Source organism: Mustela nivalis, assembly GCF_964662115.1.
Source record: "Mustela nivalis genome assembly, chromosome: 16".
NCBI lineage: Eukaryota > Metazoa > Chordata > Mammalia > Carnivora > Mustelidae > Mustela > Mustela nivalis.
Genome location: NC_139035.1, coordinates 36520202 through 36547095, shown reverse-complemented (window position 1 = coordinate 36547095; position 26894 = coordinate 36520202). Strand labels below are relative to the sequence as shown.

Below are 26894 nucleotides of genomic sequence, written 5' to 3'. Positions count from 1 at the left end.
ACAGTGGCAAGCTGCTTCTAAACAGTAAATTTGGGGGGGGGCATTGTTTCCTGCTTCTCATATAACAGTATTTCTTAAAGTGAGCATGTACTTAGGATAACCAGGAAATCTATTTTTGAAATAAGAACACAGTGACATCTAGAAACTCCAGAGATGTGGTTCTTCCCAATCAATGAGAGATTAATTTTAAACTCAAACCATTTGGGAACATGCATTTCTTTCTACCTCCTATAAATCTCTTCAAGAATTCATATTAAAGTTAAAAAAGAAAAAATCAACAGCAGTGGGACAGTGAATGGTGCATCCAGGTAAGGGATAAAAGTAAAAATCACATATTCTCTTTTTAATATCTAGCTTTTCTCTTCCGAGTCTTGTGTTCCCATCATACTTGTTATAAGTTAAATTCCATCACAAACATGCTAGAAATTTCGAATCATGAATTATCTGAAGCAAGTGTATCAGAGAGCTGACAATTATACTTCTGGGGCTCCATTCTTATGATACCTGTTATAATATAATAGAAGAAACTCTCTACGGCAAATGAGTGTTTTTTCAATGGAAAAATATGAACTTCCTGATCTCCACACTTCCTTTTGATTGTTCATGTACTGGTTTACAATCCCTATGTTTTAATCAAGTGCCAAATCTTTCTCCCCTCCTTTAGGAACCATTCTAGCTTTTTTCTTAATGTATGAGATAAAATTAGAACGAAGACAGTTTCTAGGCTTGCAACCTAAAAATGAATGAAATGTATAAACTACAGGAAAAGAAGGTAACTTTAACCGTGAAAGAATAACTGACTTGAATGTATTGCTGTCACTGTTTCATTATGAAAGGCAGACAATATGGTGAAAAAACTAAACTAAAAAAAAAAACTAAACTAAAAATTAAAGCTGATATCTTGATAAAACTGGAAAAGTTTCTTGTTGTTTACCCTAAAATAGCATTAATATTTTATTAGAGAGTGTATTATTTTTTAGCACAAATGATTATGAAATAAATACATTTAAGAGAAGGCCAAAAATAATTATTGTTTACCAGGTTTCTGTCCCTCTAAACTTTGAAGAGTCAATGTTTTGTACTATCATTTAAATCTATTATTATTTTTTCAAAATATTAATTTGAAAATATTGTTTCATTTTACATGAAAAATATACACCCAGAATCTAATTTTTTTCTTAATTCTTGCTAAATAAGAAATGTTTATCATATGAATATCAAGATGGATTTTGGGGTGATTTCTAAAAGCACTACAAATTAGAAAAGATATATTTATATGTATGATATAAGCTATAAAGAGATATCTTCATTAACACATATTGTGAAGACTGTACTTAATCGCCTGTTAACCAATCAGTTATAATAGAAAACTCAGATACTTAAGGCTGGCACAGATTACTGAAAGTATAGAAATACCATTCTTAACAAGTACTTTTCAGAGAGAGGCTTAAATTAGGCACATTTATAACATCCTACCTGGGGACTCTTGCAGAATGTTAATGAAGTTATTACATAGTTAAAACTAAAATTCAGAACTAAAATTAATATAATAAAGTGATAGAGAACATAAGTACAAACATTCCTGTTTTGGTCTGGGCACGATTCCCACCCTTCCAAATAAGGGAGAAAGAAGGAAAAATATTTATTTATTTAAATATTTATTATTAGAGTAACAATTATTTAAATAGTTATTATTTAAATGGTAGTATTTAGTTAACAACAGTATTAAGTAGATGGGGAAAAAAAGGAGGAAATATATGTATTTGAGCCCTAGGAAATGATCCTAATATTGTATGTGGTTTTAAAAGAGTTACAATAAAAAAGTTTAATAGTAAAATTCTAAGTGTCACTAATGACACTAGAGTGTATTTCTCTCTTCAGGTCACTCTAATAGTCAACTATGAGCAAGATTTAAAAAGGCATTTAACAAATGAGTGTTAAATCAGAATATATACAGAATATGTCTTAAATATAAAGTGCTTATAACCTAAAATGTTACTATCAAAACTTACATGATCTACTGTTTTGTAAAACTGAAACAGTGATAATAATACCATATAAAGTTTATCACAAATAAAGATTAAAGAGAAGAAAACAAAACAACTGCCTGCTAGGTATTTCTGGACAGCAAACTACATGTTAAAATAAAAACTGCAGTTATTCCCTTAACCACACCAGGATTCAGGTACGTAAGACATTACTATAGATTATACTGTTTATGAGACACACTTCTGAGAATTATATAAATGTGTGGGCCCATTAGCAAAAATGGCACTTTTTAGTTTTCCCTAAAATAACTATTTTGGACACAAATAGCTCTATATTGCTTTATTTTATGTAATGAACCCCCTTCCCAGAAGAAAAAAAAAAAGAAAAACCCTAAAAAACCCAAAGTGAAACAAAAATTCCACATACAGAGTTAAAATAAAGACAGTAACATATCAAGAAAGTACCTTCAAAATCCAAAGACCATGTATATTTCTGTACAAATTAGTTTCTAAAGGTGCATAAGAATATTGAATATATCTCAACAGGGAGGAAATGTTTAATTATATCCATAAATATTCTTTTAATATTTATAAACTGAGATAACATCCACATATACAGATCAAATTATACATGTAAATCTTGCCTTTGTCCCTTCCCCTGAATGCCGCTCAGCACAATATCCGACCTAGGCATGAGATTCCATGGTAGTGCTGCAGAACAAACATGAATGCTCTGGAAACATTAGCCCAGATTTTCCGAAATGAGTCTCTCCAGAAATCATTTCACTGGGATAATTTTCATACTAGAGTACAAGATTGATATACTAACTTTTATGCAACTCAAATACTGGAAATCAGGGTTAAATTCTATAGGCTACACACACACACACATGGATGGACAGAAACACAGGTGTTACACCTATAAAAGCAATGCTTCCCCAAATAACTATGTTAGAGCTCAAAGTCATAGATCTAAATATGAAACAGCCCCTGAAAATACCAGTTGTTTTGTTGTTGTTGTTGTTTTTATTAACAGGGAGCTTGCACTCATGACCCTAAGATCCAGTCATCACATGCTCTACGAACTAAGCCAACCAGGCGCCCCTACTCATTTTTTACTCTAAATTTTAAAGTTACTAATTTTAAAACAGCTATTATTGAACATTATAAAAAAATTAAACTTTGTTCTCTTTCAGAAACAGTTCCACAATTACAGATGTGCTCAATGCACACTCCACCACCCTGCTACCATAGTATCAAGTATTTATTCTGTTCATGAAATGACTGTTTGGGGCTGTATAGGCCAACAAGAAGGCTGCCATCATTCTGATGGCACTGTCCTGTGACAGTTTCTAATCACACTGATAGGGTAATTCTCACTCACTCCAGTCCAAACTGCCGAGTCCTCTATTAATCAATATTTAAATACATTACTCTCACATCCAAATGATAACCCGCACATCCTTTTTGAGTTAAGTATGTTCTCTGTGTTTGAATAATTAGAAATATTTTTCTAAGTATAGTTATATGTTTCACAGGGGCCCAACTCACATATAGTTAACTACTATAACCTACTATATATATAACCTATTATATATCTAGGTTAACTAGATAAAAAAAAGCTTTTAGTACTCAATACAAGGACAGCTCAGGCAGGAAAAACCAAATTGTAGACCAAACTTATAATTACACAATCAACCCTGTAGATAGTTTATCTTGAATGGAAAAGAAAAAAACAACAAAAAACAAAAAACAATTACAACACTGAATAAAAAATATAAAGTTGGCCCTTCCTTAATTCAAACATGAGACAATCCAATCTACAAAGTGCTCTGCCATATAATTCAACAAAGCATTCTAGCTATATCAGTGCATTTAAAAGGCTTTATGTATATTTTTCAGTGTCTCTCTTAACTCTATTATTTATATATATATAATATAAATATATATAAATTTATTTTTAAAGCCAAGTTTCTAATCATTCAGTGGCACATCTCTTAAGATACACTGAAAATTAAGTATATCATTAATATTTTCAGTACCTGACATTTATCATACAGAGAAACACTATTATACAGAACAATTGGATAAACCAGAAACACGTTATAGTTCATGCTTTTAATGATGAGGGTTATCAATGACTAATATAGTAAGAATGAACCCAACTGCAGGAAAACTGAAGCAAAGGCACGCAGAGACCATATGTTCAAGCTTGTCATCACCATCACTGTTAAGGCTGAGAATGTTTTACGTACTGTACAGGACCCAAAATGTATATAGGCTCAGTGAAGTCACACACCCACGAGAACAAAACAGAATTCCTGGTTTTCAAGACTTTGTGGTAAACATAAGTGCCCTTTCTTGATCCATTTCCAAATGAAGGGAAGAACTATGGAAGTCACCTTTCATGACAAGTTAAATAATTAACAATAATAGCTGCTTATTGTTAATATACCTTGCACTGCTAGAAGCTGCTCCTCTGTGGTCCAACGGGCATTAATTTTCTGATTTGACTACAAAATTAAAGAGAAGTTTCCTAATGAGGATATGAAGACAGACATTTTTCCAAAGTGCTTATTTTTGTTTAACTTTTCACCAAATCATAACTTTTCACCAAGATATGAGATTACTAAAACTCTGATTTACAAAGATCCTGTTTTTTTTTTTTTAAAGATTTTATTTATTTATTTGACAGACAGATTACGAGTAGGCAGAGAGGCAGGCAGAGTGAGAGAAGAGGAAGCAGGCTCCCTGCCGAGCAGAGAGCCCGATGCGGGACTCGATCCCAGGACCCTGAGATCATGACCTGAGCTGAAGACAGCGGCTTAACCCACTGAGCCACCCAGGCGCCCAAAAGATCCTGTTTTTAATAAGGATTAAAAAGTACGTTCTGAGTTACCTTTTACCCACACATAAAAGATAATGAAAGGGAAATGAACCAGTTTGGGAGAATGAAAAACATTCACATTTATACTCAGGTCAGAAGCATTAAAACTGAGAAAATCTATTAGTCATCCATTTTCCAACTACAATGTTCCTATCACACATGGCAAGTGTTAAATTTAGCCTAGTTTTAAACATTCAAGAGACTTTATCTTCTTTAGAAAGATCTGTGACTTGCTCTTAAATTTCTTCTCTTCACATTTTCATTAAACCTAACCTTACTGCACCAAAACCAGTGTTATAAATTAATACAGAACTGTAGCTCAGTCCTAATTCTTAAAATATTTCCCTAAATTTCTGAAGCAGAAAGTGACCCACTATAAGAATAGATTTTTCTCCCTAAGGTCTCCCCACATTTCTCCCAAAATTTTTGTTTAAAAAATTCCCAAGTTTGGGGCGCCTGGGTGGCTCAGTTGGTTAAGCTGCTGCCTTCAGCTCAGGTCATGATCCCAGCGTCCTGGGATCGAGTCCCACATCAGGCTCCTTGCTCCGCAGGGAGCCTGCTTCTCCCTCTTACTCTGCCTTCCACTCTGTCTACCTGTGCTCGCTCTCCCTCGCTCTCTCTCTGACAAATAAATAAAAAACTCTAAAAAATAAATTCCCAAGTTTAAGACTTTCACTATGGTACAACTACAATAGTAAACACCAAATCAAATGTCATTAGTGTATACCCGCTGATTAGTTCAAGGACCACTGGCAGTAGAGGGAGGGACAGAAGTATAACAGCCTACAGAGGTTTACAGAACAAAGTGCCCAGATAAATTTGCCTGGTGTAATACACAGATAGGCTGGGCAAAACAGAAAGAAAGGCTTCCTTTGAGAACAAGTGTAGGTCTTATCTCACTTATGGTCTTAGCAGTAAGTTTCTACAGTACACAGAGGTTCTAGGAACAGCTACTTTCCCACCAGGGGGAAGAGGTATAAAAAGTAAGTATTCAGAAGAAAGAATAAAACAAAAATTCAAAATTAGAAAAAAATTATTAGAGAAGAAAGGAAAAAGTTTTTTTAAAAAACTGGATAAATGAGGAAAAAACCTAAAGCAGAAAGCACCGAATACCAGATGATGAGATTAAGAAGAGAGCAAGGCAAGGCCAGGCAGACAGTGGATAAAACTCAACTTGAGAACATCAGTGATGAAGCAAAATGCAAACATTAAAAAGGTAAAGAAACAGAGGGGGCTATAGGCTAAGAAGCACTTAGGGGCGCCTGGGTGGCGCCTGCCTTCGGCTCGAGTTGTGGTCTTGGGGTCCTGGGATCAAGCCCCACATCAGGCTCTCAGCTCAGCAGGGAGCCTGCTTCCCCTTCTCTCTGCCTGCCTCTCTGCCTACTTGTGATCTCTGTCAAACAAATAAAATCTTTTAAAAAAATTAAAAAAAATAAAAGTAACATGCACTATGAAAACTTACTTCGGCTTATAAGCAAATTAAGAGACAGGACAGACGCAAATAGCTATTAATAAAATTAAAAGTTCAGAGTATACTGCTGATTCAAAGATGAGAGGGAAAAGTTACAATGACTAGACCAGGGAAGAGGGCCAGCTGGAAGGGATAGACACGGAGGTGGGTTAAAGAACATGAAAAGTTTCTGAAATGCAAAGATCAGGAGAAGACCCACCACGTATGGGCAACAACAGGATCAACAATTAGGAAGAAGTGATAAATAACGTCTGGAAAGTTGGTGATAGTTTAGTTAAGTATGTAAGGACCACTTTTGGAAGTGGTCCTTACATATCAAGGTCAATGAGTTCACACTAAATTTAATAAGCAATAGATTTTTGGGGGGAGGAACAGAAGGAGAAGAGTAGGATTCTGATCAGAATAAGACTTTAAGCCTGGAGATCTGGCAGAAGAGTGGTGCTGTTAAGGACCTAAGACGTTATGAAATGCTGATTGGGGAGGTGCAGGAAGGCAAGACTGAGGTGATGCTGGTAACCTGGGATTCACGGACAATGAGGTCATTCCAGTGGAGCTCAGGATCACAATTGAGGCTAAAATAGATTCATCTACGCAAACACAGCTTTTGAGGGTTTGGAAATGTTTATGAGGGAAAACAATGGAGTCATATCTTACTTACATAGAAAGTTCTAAAATCTGCCCATGAATTTAAAAAAAAATTCTTTTAAATCCAAATTACTAGTGCAATGTTCTTACAAAGGTGGTCATGGACACAGGCACACGATTGCTTAGTAAGTCCACACGGCCAGATATCTCTCCAGCACTGAAATGGACCAAGTCTTTCAGTTAATCCCAGATGAAGCTTTGGTTGAAATTTAAGGTAGTACTGAATGAAAAACAAATACATACTTAAATACTAGAATTTCAAGTCAAGGAGACTGCTCATACAGGAGGCCTGTGGAAGCTAAAGCCTTCTAAAGAAATAGTGGATTCACAGTTCTGGCCAACTTTGCCTTCCGAAGTAGACAATACTCTTCATGAAAGAAAACTGTTTTACACCTCCTTTAAACTCTCAGTGGTAGTCAGCACCACAATGCGCACATAAGTGCTCAGGGAATGCCCCTTGACTGATTTTCTCCTTCACAGGATTTATATGTATTTTGAATATACTGTTCAATACCAAACCACTGTTCATATTATTTCCCTTCTTGCCCTTTTTGCATGTGCAAAACTCCTACTCATCCTTCAAACCTCAGCTGAAACATCCCCCACTAGGGAAGTCTTTCCTGATTGTCCTAACAAGCATGAGTAATTACCACTTGTTTTCCTGTAGCTTTTTACTTATAAATCTATCACACAACTTTAATCAGTTTGTCTTATACTATCTAGACAGTTCTTTTTTTTTTTTTTTTTTAATATTTTATTTATTTATTTGACAGAGAGATAGAGATCACAAGTAGGCAGAGAGGCAGGCAGAGAGAAGAGGAAGCAGGCTCACTGCTGAGCAGAGAGCCCGATGCGGGGCTCGATCCTAGGAACTTGGGATCATGACCTGAGCCGAAGGCAGAGGCTTTAACCCACTGAGCCAACCAGGCGCCCCGTAGACAGTTCTTTTTTTAAGGCAGATGGAAAAATCTACCCAAATTTCCCATAGTGCCTAAAACAGTGCCTTACATGAAATAAGTGAACAATACTTATGGGACTGAATAAACTTTCTTCACCAATTTTTTTCCTAAGTGAAAAGAACAAATACAACCAAAAGAGTAAGTAAAGCATCTTAGTACCTGTTTACTTTCAGTTGAGTTACATCACTTAGTAGCCTACTGTTCTAATGGTTAATGAAATTTCTTTTATTACATATTGGGCAAAAATTCTATCTAACCTAAAGAAAAGGTGATCATGACATGATTTTTCAACGTCTTTACTAAGACTGTTCATTTAGTATTTTGAAATAGATCTATTCAGGTTATCTTCCCCTGCAAAGCAACAGATAAGACATGATAAGTATAAATATATCCTGTTTCCTAGATAATAAACCTACATATATTTTTCAAGTCATAGGAGTTCAATAAATCAACCTCAAACTAATATTCAAACTTCAGTGTATGGATGGTAGAGTGTTAAGATTCTGGTTGTTTCATTTGGATCATTATTTTTAGAAAAACTCAAAAGATGTCATATATGTCTGATAACTCTAACCCCAAACCGCATTTAAATGTGAGAAATAATACACTATTTTGCTATTAAATGAGAACTTACAAAAGTAAGAGTGAGCAGGAAATGAATCTTGGACTCCATCTGGTTTCTAAGACTGTGAAATATAGTCAAAATTTCACTATTTACTAGATTTGATGTTGATCAAGCCAGTTAACCTCTCTGAGGCCCAGAGGGGTTTGTCATGTAAAATAGTATTTGCTTCATCTACTTCATGGAATTTATGTGAGCATCAAATTAGATACCATACAGTTATGCTATTGCACTTTCATGTCTTACTTTTATATCATGTTAATGAGTGAAGCTATCCTTCCATTTTTTTGGAAAATTTGAGGTTAGAATCATTGTTTCCTTGAAAATTTGGTAGACTTTCTCGGTAAAACTGTCTGGGCCTAGTATTTTCTTATGAAAAAAATGTTAACTGTTCCTTCATTTTATTTAATGACTATAAATTTATCAGGCTTTCCTTTAAGACAATTTTGGGAAGATATATTTTCCTACAAATTTCTAAGCTTTGTTTAAATTTTTCAATTTATTGACATAAAGTTCTTCATGGTAGTCCCCTATTTTTAATCTCTAATATAATTTTCTAATTTAATTTTTTAAGTTACAAAATTACAGGCATCTAAAGCTTTTGGATTTTATGCATCTTAATGCATAGATATGAAATTTAAATTTTAATATAAAATTTAAAATAATTTTTGTTACAATAATATAAAGTAGTATTCTTTGTATTACTATCGTTCAATAAATAAAAATGTCACTTGAATGTTTGTCAGTTTACTTGTGGGTTTGGAATGAGATGGTATATTAGTCTATGTATATTTCATTCTTTCTCATTATCTAACCTTCGTGAAAGAAACCATTCAAAACCAAACAAAAAAAAACCCCAAGAACAACTTTATTCCTGAGGATTCTTCCTTTCTGAAAGATTCTAATGAGCGAGACAACATCTGGTGCATTCGTTCTGAAGCCCTCCCCGCAACCTTGCTGCCCTCCCCTCAAGCCCCTCATGCATATTTTATTTGTAGATATTTCAGGCAACTTGTGATTGGGGGGGACAAACCATTAGGACCAAATAAGGATTATTTGATTATTAAATAATAATATAAATAGGCAAGTCCAGGATATGAAGCACAGCATACAAATCTTTAAAAAAAGAAACAAGAGAAAAGATTTACAATAGGAGCTTCTGTGAAAAGACTTGATTGGAATTACAGGCATTTAAGTACTCCTATAATTATCGCAAATATCAAATATATATTGGGTTTTAGAGGAAACAGAGGGAAGAATTGAGAAAATGGTTAATCTATATCTCGTTCTTAGATTTCAAATTTTCAGGGACAGGAGTACAAAAATGTTAACTAAGTCCACATACTAAAATCCTCATTAAAAATCTGAGTCAAAAGACAAATACCTTAAAATAAAAAAATTGTTAAAATTGCTAAACCGAACTTTTTCTTATGTTCTTTTTCTTTCTGTGTTACAAATTCACATAGGTAGAAAAAGGCTTTGAGCAAACACTGCTGCAGACCCAGAAACATACTGGTTTGCTCATTAATTACCTTCCGTGTTCATGTGCACTGGGCCTATCTGAATAGCTGTTTTTCCCTACTTACTTTGCTTGATATGTATTGCTAACAGCAGGAAAGAAATGACTTCACTTAAATCATTATTCAAGTCTCAAAAGGCTATCTAAATAACAAAATAGAGACATGACAAATTACCCATGCTATGGTATCTTCGAAGTATTAACAACACATGGGACCAAAATAGTAAATACTGGATATAACTCAAAGAATAAGGTTTCACCATACTTAGTCACATAGTTTCAATAACATACCTCAGGAGGTTTGAATTCTTCAATTCCACCTTCCATTTTCTGTTTAAGTGCACTGTTTACTTGTTTAGCATTCTGAACCTTCAAAAAAATAACCCAAAATATGAATCAGATCTCATTCTTAGGTAAACATATGAGTACTCAGTAAGTGAAAAGGATATATACCAAATCCATCTTAAATTTTATTTCAGGAGGACAGACAATTACATTTTACCACACTTGGGCCACACAACTAATACCCACATCAAGAAACTATATATATTAACTAATTATATATATATATATATATATATATATATATATATATATATATGTAACTAATAGATCTCTAGTAGGCCAATAAACAGTCTACAAATTATAGTATCTGAGTATTTTTTAACAATGTCTGTTATAAGACAAATGGTATACAGAGGAATTAAATTCCATCAATATTGCTCATTGCTATTATGTTTTAATGAAAATAACAATTATCCCAATAAGAATAATAATGATGTGAGTGGATAGTATTAGGTGTTTATTAGGTTAAGCATCATTGTTGGTACCTCACATGTAATAAATCACTTAATTCTCACTACTACTTTGTTAAGTAAGTATAATCAGTTCTGCTATAACCTGACATAGGCCTTCTCAAAAATCACCCCACTAGGCAAAATTGCACAATAAAAATCACAGGACTTATAGGGAAACAGAGCCTGGGACCCAACACTGAGAAACTTCATCAGTGACAAATAAGAAAAAAGACAGGAACCTCATAAAAATGATAGCAGATTTATGCATTCTAAATAATAAAGAAATTTACAAAGGCTACGATAAAGATGGCACTTTACCTTGGAAAAGACCTCAGGTTACTTATAGAAGTGTCAAATAATTGCACCATGTGAGTTACTGGGAAATGGTAGAAGGGTTATTCGAAATCAAATGAAAAATTTTAATGCCAGCTATAGATGTGTGTGGTTCATAACATATAGTGAATTGAGAGAACTGGTACACATCTGAAGTATTTGGATATACTCAGCTAGATCAGTTTTGCACTGATAAAAATAAAATATAAGCAAATGCAAAATTCACATTACACTCAAATTGTTCCCTAGTATATTAATTGTGTTGGAACAAATTCATGTTTTCAAAATAAGCATTATAGCAGAACTGACTCTACTTTTACAGTACCCACTTTACAGATGAGGAAGGCAGGGCACAGAGAAGTCCAGAAATGTTCCCTATGCAACAGACAGATGCAGCAGAACCTGAATGTGAACCATGCCAAGTTTTTAACTATCATTCTACTGGCAATATTATTAATCTTTACCTAGAATATTAAGGATTAAGATTTTTGTTTCTTCATTTGTTTACATGTTTTTCTTGGCTTGTTTTTTTTCCCCCTCCAGTATGAACAATCAAATATTTATAAAGTGACTTGTGAACTTTTTTTTCTCAGAGATTTTAACACAGCTAAAATGTAAAAATCTAGGTTGGTTCAAATGTAGTTAGTAGGCCAACCATGTTATACACACAAAGATAAAACGTAAAAAGGTAAATTCCTTAAGGATTTCACAGATCAGTGGGGAGATAAATAAATATAAAAGTATAAATATAAAAATATTTATATATTTGTATATATATTTGTATATATTTATATAATACATATATAAATATATGTATTATATAAAAATATAGAAATATAAAAATGTAAAGAAAGCTAAAACACCTAATGTAGACTTGGAGGAAGAAAGAGAGCAAATATTTTGTATTCATGTTAACACACGTAGGTAATAGGGAAAATAGGGTTAAGTTCTCCCAAGGAGATGACACCCAAGTTTAGTTTCAAAGGATTACAAAGAATTAAGCAAGCAGGCAAGGTTTGGCAGGAATGCCTTTCAGGCAGAACAGCATGTAGGAAGAGTTATGCTGGGACAAAACAGGCAATTTGAATTCTGCCTAAAGACTAAAGAAAAGATTTTATTTATTTGTTTGTTTATTTATTTATTTGAGAGAGCATGCGCACGCATGCGAGGAAGAGCTGAGGGAGAGGGACAAGCAGATACAGTGCTGAGCGTGGAGCTCATGTTGGCCTCAATCTCACAACCCTGAGATCATGAACGGAAACACTTAACAGCTTCAAGACTACTTGAAATCTTTTTAAAGATATTACAGGCAGGGACGCCTGGGGGGCTCAGTTGGTTAAGCAGCTGCCTTCGGCTCAGGTCATGATCCCAGCATCCTGGGATCGAGTCCCACATCGGGCTCCTTGCTCGGCAGGGAGCCTGCTTCTCCCTCTGCCTCTGCCTGCCATTCTGTCTGCCTGTGTTTGCTCGCTCTCCTTCTCTCTCTCTGACAAATAAATAATTTAAAATAAAAAGATATTACAGGCAAAGTGTGCTATGGTTTGGAAGATAGGAATTGTGCACATGTTCATTGTTCAACTAAAGGCCAAGCATTCAGTCAAACACCTACAACATACATTAGAGAGCCTGGTGTCATAAAAGCCAAAGAAAAGGAATTCCAAGAAGGATGAAGGGGTAGTCAGTGTCAGATATTAATGAGCAGTGACAGATTCAAGAAAAATAAGAACTAAAAAGAGGGCACAAAACCTGGCAATTTGTTAATAAATAAACTTAAGATAGCTTTTTCCAGTGGTAGAACTGGGATGGTGTATGGGGCAGAAATTACACCGGAAGGGTCAGAGAATATGTGATGGGAAGAAAGCAGAGGAAGCTAAGATGGTAGGTATTTATTCAAGAAGTTTGTTGGATAAGAAAAGAGAAATATAAGAGCTGTTTGGGTGAATAACCAGGGTCAAGAGATAGAGAAATAGGAATGTTTGGGATAGAGAAAAACTATCTTGATCCCATACTAGACTGTTGCAGGATTCTTACATTTTATATAAAGTAGTATAATATTAACTCTAAGGATAACATTGTAATACCTAAACAAGGATGATATGGTAGGCTGAAGATGCATACTGTAATCCCTACAGCAACTACTAAAATAAAAAACGCAAAGGGATGCAGTTGAAAATATAAATACGATGATGTTACACCTCTCTAAAATCCTTCAGTGGTTTCTTAACTCACAAGGAATTTTAAATTTCACAAGACCTTTTGATCAATTCCTATCTATCTGTGCTGTAACCTGCTAAAGGCAAGTGAAATTAATGAAGAGCTTCAAAATGAATGATTTTGATCATAAAAGTATTTTAAGAAGATAACACATACAACAATGTGTAGCATGGAGCTATAGCAAAAGTGAACAGCAAGGAAAAGCCACAAGACAGTTATTGTCAGGGAAGAGGGTATAGGGTAGTAGTGATGGGATTAAAAATAAGAGGACTAATTTAAATAAAATTTCTCAGGTAAACTTACATAACTAGTTTACTACTTGGATTTGTGTGTTGGGGGATGTGACAATAAGGGATAAATCAAAGCGGATTCTCATGTTTCAACAGACAGGGAACAAAGAAAAACAATCTTTTAGGGGTAAGATGAGATGCCTAGCAGGTAGCTAGAGATACAGCAATACAGAACTTGGGAGAAAAGTCCCAGCCTGAGAAGTAGATTCAGAAGTCACTGGCATATAGTGTAAGACTGCTTGATACAGTCCAAGAAAGCACAGACTTAGAAGAGTTACTAGGTCTAAGGGATAGGGAAAACAACAGAAATCTATCGGTTTCTGAAAATGAGGGGGGAAAAAATGATTAAAAAGGCCAGTGACCAAAGAGCAACCATTAGCTGAGTACATACTATGTGCTATGTACTGTCGTAAGCACTTTTCATATATTACCTGTTTAATTTCTCCCAAGCATCATATTATCTACATTTCAAGATGAGGAAGCGGAGTTAAGAAGAATTAACCAGACACTAAAAAGAAATTTTAAAAATAAATAAAAATTTTTAAAAAAAGAAGAAGAAGAAGAAGAAGAGTTAACCAGCTCCCCCAAGGAACTAGACAATGTAGCTAAGGTTAAAATTTACATTCACTGACCCTAGATCTTGACTCTTAACCATGATTATTAACCTGATTATGATGATGATATATTTATAATACCATGGCAGCTACTACTGGTGACAATGAGGAGGATGAAGAGAGCAGCCATTATTCACTGAGTATTCAAAGACCCAGCTCACTGAGTATTCAAGACCCAGCTCAAAAATCTGCCAATAACATCTCTACCAACCCCTACCAACCTGCAAGAGAAGTATGAGTATTTTATCCTTAATTTCATAGATATAAAACTGAAGCTCAGAGAAATTCTATTATTTCCCAATATCACAGAGCTAACCAGTAACAATGCTGGGATTCCAATTTAGAAAAGACAAAGGCATCTTTGAATTTGGAAATAAAGTAAATTTTAAAGAGTGGAGCTTATGTAAGTGGGTAGCTAAGAAAATCCATAGAAAACTTAGATTACTGAAATGGATGAACAGAATAGACAGAATTATTAAAAATGTGATTTTTATAGACTACCTGATGCTTTAAAGAGATCAGCTCCATGTCCAGTTGCCACAGGATGGTGTTGGCTGCACTGGGACTACAGGAAACAGCTACCACATCTTCCTGGGTTAAATACATGCCCTTAGGGGGACGGCATTTAGATCGCTGAAAATGATGGCGGTCTTGTAAACTCTGATACTCTCCTCTTCCAAGTCCAATCTTGCTGGTTTGGACAGGTTGCTCAGTATTACCCTAGAAGAATAAAGACAGGTATAGGTCATTATGTATAAACCAAAGAAAGTCTATTACTGGAAGTATCTGCTACACTAAGTACACCTATAAAATACTTCTAACCAATTACATTATGTAGAAGTACACACACACACAAGAAACGCACACAGCACTCACCAACTGGGGGATAGACAACATAATGTATCCTTGATATATCCACTCAATAAAATGTTTGGTTTCTAGCCCAGAGGACTACAAACAAATGAAAAAAATTAGATTCTAAACTATTCTTGTTTGCTTCAAGATAGAATATATTTTCCCTCAGCAATAAAGGGCTTATAAAACAGAAAAGCTATTAACTTATGAAGCGCAGAGTTTTTTAGGAAAATCAAAAGGGGGCCAATTAGAATTAGGACAAGTGGCAGATCAACACTTCATTCTCACTTCAGAGTTGTTGAAAGAGAACTATGCCTCTGAAGATTAAAAAGGACACAGAATGATCTTAATCTTGACATTTCTAAACTCGAAATCTATTCATCTGTGAATAAAATAGAATGTGAACTTGTATTTTGAAAGAAGTTAGGACAGTTAGAATAATAAGGACCATGAACTCTTAAGTAGGATTTCATTATTACTTGTAATATTCTTAAACTGTGATATAAAAATATGATGTTTTCCTGCTTCTGAGACAGGAATCCACTTGAAACAGTGCCCATTAGGTTGAAGGCCAACCTAATTTCAACGGATGAGATTACTGTTCCAATAATTTAGAAAAGGAACTCTAAGTAAAAGTCATAAAAACAACTGTATAATGAAACATAATCCACCTCACTGCTTAACAACTAACTCAAAGCAACACATGGCAAATTTGATGTTCAAGGAAATTCCTCCCAGTGTAGTACTTCTAAAATTGCTGGACCAAGTATTTTTAAAAATATCTTTAAAAATTTAATTCTGAGGTGGCAGGGAAGTGAGAAAATTCCTCAGAGACCAGAAATAATGAGAAAGCCACAATCTAAGGGTATAAGTGAGTATAAAGAAGCTGGCATATGCCAAGGCACAAACTTCAATGGACAATAGGTTTAAGTCACAGGAGATAAAGACAGACCCCTGCCAGGGAAACCCATCATTGTGTGAAGTAGGAAAAAAAAAAACACTCCTGTCTTGTTGAGGAAGAGAAATGCCTACCTCATCCTTAGCTGAATGAAAATAAAGATACCCAAAAAGTCGTCCCTGAGAATCCCTAATCACAGGCCTACACTAAAGCTGGTTTGGGAACTAAATTTATATGAATTGTCTGGCCTGAAAAATCCCAACTCAGAAATTTAAAGTGTCTCAGGTTAGTAAGATCTTCAGACACTTAGCAAAAGCAAATGCAAAGTGTCTCTAGCAGAATCCATTTTAAACCCCGTCTCAAAAATTTTCAACAAGTATGTTCCAAAGAAAATGATTTCCCAACCACAAACTGCTAAACAAGCCCCATGAGTGAGAGATGGCAGAAGCAAACTATAGAATTAGCTCTGCAGTGACTGCAGATATTAGAGTTACTGGATAAAGGTACTACAATAAATGTGTTACATGTGCATAAAGAGATAAATTGAATATATGGAATATTCTTTTAGTAGTCTATCAGAACTGACTAAGCAGATATGCAAAAGAACTGAACAGAAAATCTAGAAATTAAAAAATATTATAAGATTAGAAACTCAGTGGATGGATTACTTAGCAGATTAGACAGAACTGAAAAGAACAATAGTGACTTAGAATGTACATATGGTAAAAATTACCACAATGCAGGGCAAAAATATGGAAAGACAAAAACGATGGAAAATGAGTGGTTAAGAGACATGTGAAACTTCATTAGATTTCTAAAAGGATTCCCAAAAGAAAGAATAGAGAATGAGGAAGACAATATTCAAAGAGGCAACAAATGAGAATTTTACAGAACTTAAGACATAGGACTCAAGAATTATGATGAATCCAAAACAAATTTACAAAAAGAAAAAAAACCAAAAACAAAAACAGAACAAAACAAAAACCCAGTCAGATATTTTAAGGTGAAACACCACTAAAGACAAAGAACAGACCATAAAAGCAGAGAAAGAGAAAAACACAAATTACCTCCAAAGGAATGATAATTAGACTGGCAGCAGACTTTTCTGCAGGAATGACCAATATCAGAAGTAGTAGAATATTATCTTCAAATGAAATAGACACCAAAACTATTTATAAGTAACAGACTCTCACTAAATTAACCTGTATAAGATATATTTCAGGAAAAGAGAAATGATTTTTGAAGAAAGGTCTAATATTCAAGAAAGAATAACGAGCAAATTTTAAACATGTATGTAAATACAAATAAATATTGATTCTATATTTGAGAGATTTTAAAATATAAGGTGTAACTAAAATAGGATAAAAATTGCATACATCAGTAGGGCAGTGACTGAAGTCAAAGCATTTTAAGGGCCAATATTAATCATGAAGCCATTAAAAATATATATATATATATTAGACGTTAAGTTAAATACACAGGAAAAATTTCCAGGGTATACAATAAGAATAGAAATATATTTCTGTAACAACCCAAACTAGCAGAGAATAAAAAAGTAGAACCGGAGATGATTGAGTCTTAATGCAAGAAAAAAAAAAAAAAGAGCAAGCCATGAAGGAGGGGAAAACTAGAAAAGGAAAGTCAAATAAAAGGTAAAAATGAGAAAGAACAAAAATATACACGGATACACAGGGACTAGACTCTCCAGATAGATTATAAAATCCTACCAGTATTTTCCTAAGAAAGAGACAGACTTAAATTGGGAGAAATATTGAAAGAAAATAATTAAGATAAACCAGGCAAATAATAAATCAAAGAAAGATGGCAGAGTTATATCAGACAGAAGATATTACAAAATACATAAAAATTTTTGAAACCTGGGTTTGAAATGGATTCTTCTAGAGACACATACTGATAAAAAGTTCAATTCAGTAGCAAAATAAAACAACTCTGGACCTCTATTCTATGCATCTAATAACAACAGCTTTGAAATATAAAGAGTGTCACCTCTCAATTAATGATCAGATAAGCAGGTAACAAAAACCACATCAGCAAGGCAAGAAACACAGATTTCAAGCACAGAACTGACTAGACACAATTAATAGTCACAGAATCCTGTAACTAAAAGAGTATTATTTTCTTCTCAAACACACATGGAAAAACATTTGTGAAAATTTTGTATTCTAGACTTGAGGTTTCAAAATATGCCATCAAAATCCTCAACGTTCCAGCCATTGAGGAGTGGAATCTATGTTTCTTCCCCTTGATTCTGGATCAACTTCAGTAACGCACAGTAACCCACATAATGCAACAGAAGTGATGTTGAATAACTTCCAAGGCTAGGCCAGCAGAGGCTGGGTAGTTTCCACTTAGTGCTTTTGAAATAAATGCTTTGGAGAAAACCAACCCATGGTAAGAAGCCAGATTACTCACAAACCACCAGGTTAGAGAGGAATGTCAGATGGCAGCTAGCATATTAACTACCAGTCATGTAAGTGCGTTGAAAACTTTCAATTATATTCTAGTTGATACTGAAACATAAAAACCATTCTAAAATTAGGAATAAGGTAAAAATATTTGTTATCCTAACTTCTTTTCAACATTATAAAGGTGAATCTAGTTCAGTAAGGGAAGAAATAAAAGGCATGTAAGAATTAAAAAGAAATATGGGGCGCCTGGGTGGCTCAGTGGTTTGGGCTGCTGCCTTCGGCTCGGGACATGGTCTCGGGGTCCTGGGGTCGAGCCCCGCATCGGGCTCTCTGCTCCGCGGGAAGCCTGCTTCCCTCTCTCTCTCTCTCTTCCTGCCTCTCTGCCTACTTGTGATCTCTGTCTGTCAGGTAAATGAATAAAATCTTTAAAAAAAAAAAAGAATTAAAAAGAAATAAAACTATTATTTTCAGAAAATATAAATCTCTTCATAGGAGATGCAATCTACAAATAAATTACACAAAGGTTTCTTTTCTCCCTATATGTCAATGGAGTATTTATTAGGGCTTTTCTAGGAATACATAAGCTTTAAGAGCAAAGGTCCAAGAATACCCAACTTCTTACTCCTTAAAAAACACCACCAAGCAGTTGGACTTATACCCTAACAGCCATCAAGACTTACCATAAAGCTACAGCAATTAAGATCTTGTAGGACTGACAAGAGGAGCAGAATAGATAGTCATGCATATATAAAAACCTCATATATGATAAAGCTGCAGACCAGCTGAAAGAGAGGAACTCACTTCCGTATTAGGAAACACAAGTAAAAATGGATTTCTACCTCACATGAACCAACCTTAACTACTGACAGATCAAGGACTTAAATGTAAAAAAGCAAAACTTAAAAGCTTAAGTTTGAAAATACAAAAGAACACAAATTGAACCTGTACATGCTTCTGATGTAATAGCTGTTCATCAAAAGCTACAAACTGCTAAAAGCTATGCAACACATTTAACTAAGAGATCAGTAGCCAGAATGCAGAAGGAACTCAATAAGAAAATGAACTTTTATACATTCTGTCTTTAAGAAAAAGACAAAAACAACCCCAGAGGAAAGGAGGTAAAAAATAAGCAAAGAAACAAAAATAGGATTTTTCTTTAAAAAGACACAATAATAGACAATAAACAGATAGAAAAATATTCAGCCTCATTAGTAATCTGATGAAATTGAGAACACAATGATACCATTTCATACTACTAGATTTATAACATTTTAAAAGTCTGAATATATCAAGTATTGGCAAGGAAGTGGATTATAAGTACAATGTGGGGGATGGGGACACTGACCTTCCCTGCAATCAAAACTCTGTATAACCTGTGACTCCTCAAAAACTTAATCACTAATAGCCTACTATTGACCAGAAGGCTTACTGACAACACAATGGATCAACACATCTTTTGTTATATATATTATACCATATTCTTAAAATAAACTTAGCTTGAAAAAGGAAAATGTTATGAAGAAAATCTTAAGGAAAAGAAATCTACAGTATTGTACATATTGAAAACGTTTGTATGAAAGCAGACACATGCAGTTCAAACCTGTGTTGTTCAAGGATCAACTTTACTAGGTAACGGCAAATATGAACATGGTTAATACCCTAGAGTAATTCCATTCCAAACACTACAAGGGTAGTATTTACTCAATAAGTCCCTGGTGGCACAATCCCTAATGTGCTGTGCATTTCAGGAGAGTTAGCATGCCTTTCCTACCATGCCACTATAATAATGAAAAACCCCTCCATAATTCTAAATGCCCCTCATGGGGGCAATACAAAACCTACTAAACCTGAGAAGCACTATTCCAAAGGAATTCTTATGTATGTGTATTCAGGATATATTCTCATCAGTATTGTGTATGATAATAATAAACTGGAAATGATGTCCCTTGATAAGAAACAAGTAAGTTGTAGCATACGCATACAATGGAACACCATAGTATAGTGATGAAAATGAACTACAAAAAGATGCTAGACAACAAAATGTGAGTAGCTGAAAAACATATATAATATGATTCCATTTATATAAAGTTTGAAATGGACAAAACTCAATTACGGTTGCTCAGAGATACACACATGTGTGATAAAACTACAAAAAAAGTAAATAATTGATAGAGTTCAGGATAGGGTTCCCTTTTCAGGACAGAGGTTCTCTCTGGAGAGAAGGGAGAGGGGTACAATTAAGGAAACACACACACAGGACTTCTGTTTCTTTTTTGCAAAAGGAAAAACCATTCTTTATTGCATGGACACACATGGCACAAACAACCTTGTTACACAATCCAGGGGCTTCCTGCCTGTCGCTGCTCGAAAGCAGATGGGGAGAGCTGGAGGGGAGTGGGAGGGGGAGCACTCAACAAAGAGAGCTTCACCCTTTGAAAGCAGGGACTAGGGTTTGCTCTTCTGGCCCCTCTAGCCAGTCCTCCACTCAGCCTGGGAAGCGGGGACGTGAAGAGGGACATCTCTGCTACACCGGGTACTCAGACCTCTCTCTTGCAAGAAACCACCTTCCCCTCCACTGTCTCCTCGACATTGATGCGAACTTTGCCGCCGCCACTGCCTCCCAGGGATGCTTCTCTGGCGCCAATGCCAGCCATCCTGGTGTCCTGGCCCTCCAGCAGGCTGCGGTAGGTGGTGATCTCCTGCTCCAGCCGCAACTTGATGTCCAGCAGCGTCTTGTACTCCTGGTTCTGGCACTGCATCTCATTGCGGAGCTCGCTCAGCTGGGCCTCCAGGCTGCTGATGAGCCCCTGGATCTGCTGCAGTTGTGTGGTGTAGCGGCACTCTGTCTCAGCCAGTGAGCCCTCCAGCCCGGTTTTCATGCTGAGCTGGGACTGCAGCTCAATCTCTAGCCCCTGCATCGTGCGCCTCAGGTCTGTGATCTCCGACTTGCTGGTCTGGATCATCTGTGTTGGAGGCCACCTCCTTATTCAGCTCCTCTGTCTTGCTGAAGAATCAGGCCTCAGCGTCCCCTCGGTTCTTCTCCACCATGGCCTCATACTGCTCCCTCATCTGGGCCAGCACACGGGTCAAGTCCATGCCTGGTGCCGCGTCTGTCTCCACATTGACCTGGCCGGCCAGCTGGCTGCCGTACTCCTTCATTTCTTCCTCATGGTTCTTCTTCAGGTAGACCAGCTCCTCGTTCAGGCCCTCAATCTGCATCTCCAGGTCGGACTTGGCCAAGGTCAGCTCGTCCAGCACCCGGCGCAGACTGTTGATGTCAGCCTCCACGCTCTGGCGCAGGGCCAGCTCGTTCTCATACTTGAGCCTAAAGTCATCCGCCACCAGCCAGGCATTGTCGATCTCCAGGATGACCCGGTTGTTGTCAATGGTGGCTGCCAGGATCTTGTCACGGAGCACCTCAATGGTCTTGAAGTAGGGGCTGTAGTCCCACTCCGGGCTGCTGGGGCTCTGCTTCTGGTTCCAGTCCAGGATCTTCACCTCCAGCTCTGTGTTGGCCTCCTCCAGGCCCCGCACCTTCTCCAGGTAGGGGGCCAGGCGGTCATTGAGGTTCTACATGGTGAGCTTCTCATTGCCAGAGAGGAGGCCGCCATCGCCACCACTGTAGTCACCGAAGCCACCGCCAAAACCCCTACCAAAGCCACCTCCAAGGCCACCCCCAAAACCACTACAAGCCCCTCCACCAAAGCCGCAGCTCATGCCGCCCCCATAGCCCCCTCCTGACCCCGAAGAGACGAACCTAGCAGAGGAAGTCACAATAGTGCGGCTTCCACCGCCCCCACAGAGAATCCCCCCACCAAAGCCGCCTCCCCCAACCCAGAATGGGCCCCCCCTGGTAGAGCCACCCCTAAAGGTGGAGGAAGAGGTCTGCAGAAATGTGGTGCTCATGGCTGGGTGGCTGGGGAGTTCTCAGCAAGGACAGAGGCGCTGGAGAGGAGGAGGCTGGGCTGAGAGCCCAGCGCTGCCCTCAGGACTTCTGTTTCTTAAGCTCAGTGAGGAGATGCTAGCTGTTTTATTCTTCTTTAAACTCTGTATACTCTATGATACTATATAGTTCACAATTTTTAGAAGTTTATTAAAATTCTACATAATGTGTCAATACCATGCAGAAGCAGGTATGCAGATCTGCGTTAAAGGCAATAATATAGTATCACTCCTTCCTGTGTCCCTATGATCTGTGAAAGAACAGAGGAGTGAATGAAGCTGCTGACAATACATTACTTGCCCTGGACCACAATCTGGAGGATTCCTGTTAACATTTTTTTTTCAAGATTTTATTCATTTCTTTGAGAGAATGAGAGAGAGAGCACAAGCAGCGGGGAAGGGCAAAGGGAGAAGCAGACTCCCCGTAGAACTGGGAGCCCGCCACCATGGGGGCTGGATTCCAGGACCCTGGGATCATGACCTGAGCCGAAGGCAGACACTTAACCTACTAAGCCACCCAGTCACCCTCCTTTTGACACTGTTTAATTTATACTTTCCTTATGCTAATAGTATGAGATCACAGTCAAATAAAAGGCCAAATGCATATAGATCATCTCGCATAGTTGGACAGACCAGTATTACACGTACATAAGTTCTCTGGATAACTCAAGTACCTAATCTCTTACATTTGTACAGTAAGCAAAAAGCTTATAATGTGTATTCACATTCATCATAGTAAATCTGACAGAATGCTTACTATGTTTCAGGCTCTGCAGATAGGATTCTTGCTCTTCAAAGGCTTACCACAAAGGGATAGACAGGTGAAATAGGGAACCCCAACGAGTATTTCAATAGATTTAAAGAAAAATAAGGAGGTGGTGTCAATTCAAGATAAAGCATAAGAGGGAGTTCATAAAGAAGTTACATCTTAACAGAGTTATGAGGAATTTCCTAGGCAGATTTGTGAATAAAGAGAATCCCAGAAAAAAAGACCATCATAACCACAGGACAAAAACCAGGGAACTAAACGACTTTTCTAAAACACGGTTAGTAATCCGAAATATGTGGGGTGGGGTGGGAAATGCCTCACTAGAGAGCTTTGTGTTTTATCCTAACCCTATGGACAAAGCCAAGGGAGGGTTGCAAGCAGTAAATTCGGTTTTAGAAAGATTGCTTTGGCAACAGGGTTAAAGAACAAACTGGAACGGAGTGGTGTGGAGAATGTGGAGACCAGGATGGAAGACAGAAAATTCCAGTAATTCCGAGAAGAGATGTAAGGCAGTTGTATATAACATAAAGGACAAAATTGACAGTTATTTGAGAGAAAAAATTAAAAACAACAATAAAACAACAATTAAGAAAGTATAGAATAGTATAATATAAAATAATAACAAAGAAAAAAGTTATTAAGATTGAGACACAACAGTTAAAAAGGTAGACAAAGGGCACCTGGGTGGCTCAGTCAGTTAAGTGTCTGCCTTCAGCTCAGGTCATGACTCTAGAGCCCTGGATTGAGCCCCAGATCCCACATAGGGCTCCCTGTTCAGTGGGGAGTCTGCTTCTGCATCTGCCCCTCACAATATTTTTTTTTTCTCTCTCTCAAATAAATAAATAAAATCTATTAAAAAATTTTTTAAAATTATAGAGTAGGCAAGAATCACAGAACTGCCAATACTGTACTATATTTTAACAACCAGAATTTAAATAAAATCTGAAAAATAAAATAGGCTACTGGGCAGGGGTGGGGGGGAAGAATCACAGAATCATGTTACAAAAGTCAAAGAAGAGATTTTCAGGAAAAGGGAGGGGTCAGTAACTTGAAAAGTTACTGCTTTTCTGCTCGGAAAGCTCGAGCAGAATACAATGAATGTGGCAGTTAGGTTGACATCTCTCAGCTGTTTCAGTGAAGTGAAAAGACAGAAGCCTGACTGGCGCAAAGTCAAAAGTGAAGTAGTAGGAAGGAGCAGAGATTTTTCTAGACTGGTAGAGAGATAGTTACACTTTTACACAGAAGATGTGAGCATAATTTGGGCTGCAATGAAACGGCTGAAAACACGGCATTAGAGAGGGATAACTGATGGGAAAAGTCCTAGTCCTGACACGAAGGGACAGATAGGATCAAACAAGAGGAGGGACCTTTGTTACTATGACAGAGAAGCGTTCAGGCAGACTTTATTCAGTAAATGTTCCTGAGTATCATTTCTATTAATAGATCTGTAAGGGGCACCTGGGTGGCTCAGTAGGTTAAAGCCTCTGTTTTCGGCTCAGGTCATGATCCCAGGGTCCTGGGATGGAGCCCCACATTGGGCTCTCTGCTCAGCAGGGAGCCTGCTTCCCCCCCGACCCGCGCCTGCCTCTCTGCCTACTTGTGATCTGTCTGTCAAATAAAATCTTTAAAAAAAAAATCTGTAAGATTTTTAAAAGTCTGATCGTATCAAATACTGGTAAGGAGGTGGACAAGGAGTACCATGTCAAGTGCTGCGAGATACAAGATGTACAATGTAACTCAGTCTCTGACTTCAAAAAGTGTATAGCCTAGTGGGCAAAATACAGTAATTTTAATGTACTAAGCATAAACATGCTCAGATGAAAAGGGTACTAAGTAGCACAGAGGTCAGGGAGAAGGGCTGGAATTTAAGGGACTTCCTGCTTGGTATTTTCTCTGTGAGATTATCAGGTTAAGTTTTTGCAGGAGAGTGGAGAGAGGGTAGGTGATGTACAGAAAGGGATGCAAGTTCAGAATACCTGCTCAAATAATGAATAAAACAATAGTATCTTTTACTCAAGATTTATTATGTACTGGGTACTCTAAGAAGTGCTTCTGTATATATGACCTCTTTGATTCCCACACAATCCTAGTATTTTCATTTTACCAAGGGAAAACAAGAAGTTAAACACTGAGAGACCTAAGGACTGCACTAAGATCTGAAGCCATTTTATCTAAGTATCAACAATTTATGTGATTATGCCATTTTCTCCTGCTATGCCTCTCAGACCAAGAAAAGCAACAGACCCAGCATTGTGGGTTCATAGGGTTAGGGAAGGTATAGCAGAGCATAGGGAAATGGGGACTTAATACTAGTGATATAAGAGAGATACGGGGAATATAGCAATTTTAAGTAGTTGATCACTAGGTCTATGGCTCAGAGAAACAAGGCCGACTTGGGAAAAAATGAAGGAATCAAGTAATTTGAGAACATTTAGCAGTAGTAGGAAAATTTGTAAAATAACAAATTGAGTTAAGAGTAGGATCTTTAAAAATGTCACTTAATAAAAGAGTTTAAGATGATGACAAGGTCCAAGATGGGCCAATGGCATTGAGGAATGGTGGTCATTAAATAGGATGAAGGTACCTTCTGTCTCCCAATTTTGATCTTCACTATGTCACAGATGTCTATACCTCATAAGACTTTACCCTTCAATATTTGATCTATTTTTCACAATTATGTAAATCCTTGCCTACATAAATGAGTCGGTATATCAATTTAGCCTTTTCCTACTGATTTTTTTTAAAGATTTTATTTATTTATTTGACAGACAGAGATCACAAGTAGGCAGAGAAGCAGGCAGGAGAGAGGAGGAAGCAGGCTCTCCTTGGAGCAGAAAGCCCAATGCGGGGCTCGATCCCAGGACCCTGGATTCATGACCTGAGCAGAAGGCAGAGGCTTTAACCCACTGAGCTCCCCAGGCACCCCTTTCCTAGTGATTGTAAATCATCATCATCATCATCATCATTTGGAGGAACAGGAGTGCTTTTCTAGCTAAGGATTCTTCCATCTCTTCCTTTGCTGTCAGTATACCACTACTACAGATCATCACCAACTTATAATGGTTCTGGTTACAATTTTTCAAAATTTATGATGGTGTGAAAGTCACAGGCACTCAACAGAAACTGTACTTTGAATTTTCTTCTTATTCCAAGCTAGCAATATGCAGTAAAATGCTCTTTCATAATGCTAGGCGGTAGCAGTGAGCTGCAGCTCCCAGTCAGCCAAGTGGACACGAAAACAACCGATACACTGACAACCACTGTGAATATTTACAATCATTCTGTGTTTCACTTTCAGTACAGTATTCAACTATATGAAATACTCAACACTTTATTATAAAGCAGGCTCTGTGTTAGATCATTTTGCCCAACTATAGGCTAATGAATGTTATGAGCATGTTTAAGGTAGGCTATGCTAAGTGATGATGTTTGCTAGATTAGGTATATTAAATACATTTCTGACTTGCAATATCTTCACTTTATGATGAGTTTACTGGGATGTACCCTCATCGTAAGTTGAGGAAGATCTAATTTCTAATTTCTAATTTGCTATAATATGGACCAAAACAAGTGTTTTTAAGAAAAACTGGGTAACAAAACTAGAAAGCTTAATTTTATACTCTATTATATCATACTATATCATCTGAGGGCGTTCTATTTCT

The 26894-nt window shown here is 36.8% G+C and overlaps 1 protein-coding gene and 1 pseudogene across 2 annotated transcripts in view; both read right to left on the bottom strand.

The window, feature by feature from the left end:
* LOC309849383 (REST corepressor 3-like) overlaps window positions 1–26894 on the bottom strand; it is a 50541-nt gene that overhangs the window by 5001 nt on the left and 18646 nt on the right. Inside the window, 3 exon segments of the mRNA XM_082701876.1 lie at window positions 4444–4501; window positions 10383–10460; window positions 14841–15059. Coding sequence (XP_082558002.1) covers window positions 4444–4501; window positions 10383–10460; window positions 14841–15059 — 355 coding nt within the window.
* LOC309849710 (keratin, type I cytoskeletal 15 pseudogene) lies at window positions 20836–22260 on the bottom strand (annotated as a pseudogene). The gene has a single exon. The product of its transcript is annotated as a keratin, type I cytoskeletal 15 pseudogene (transcript).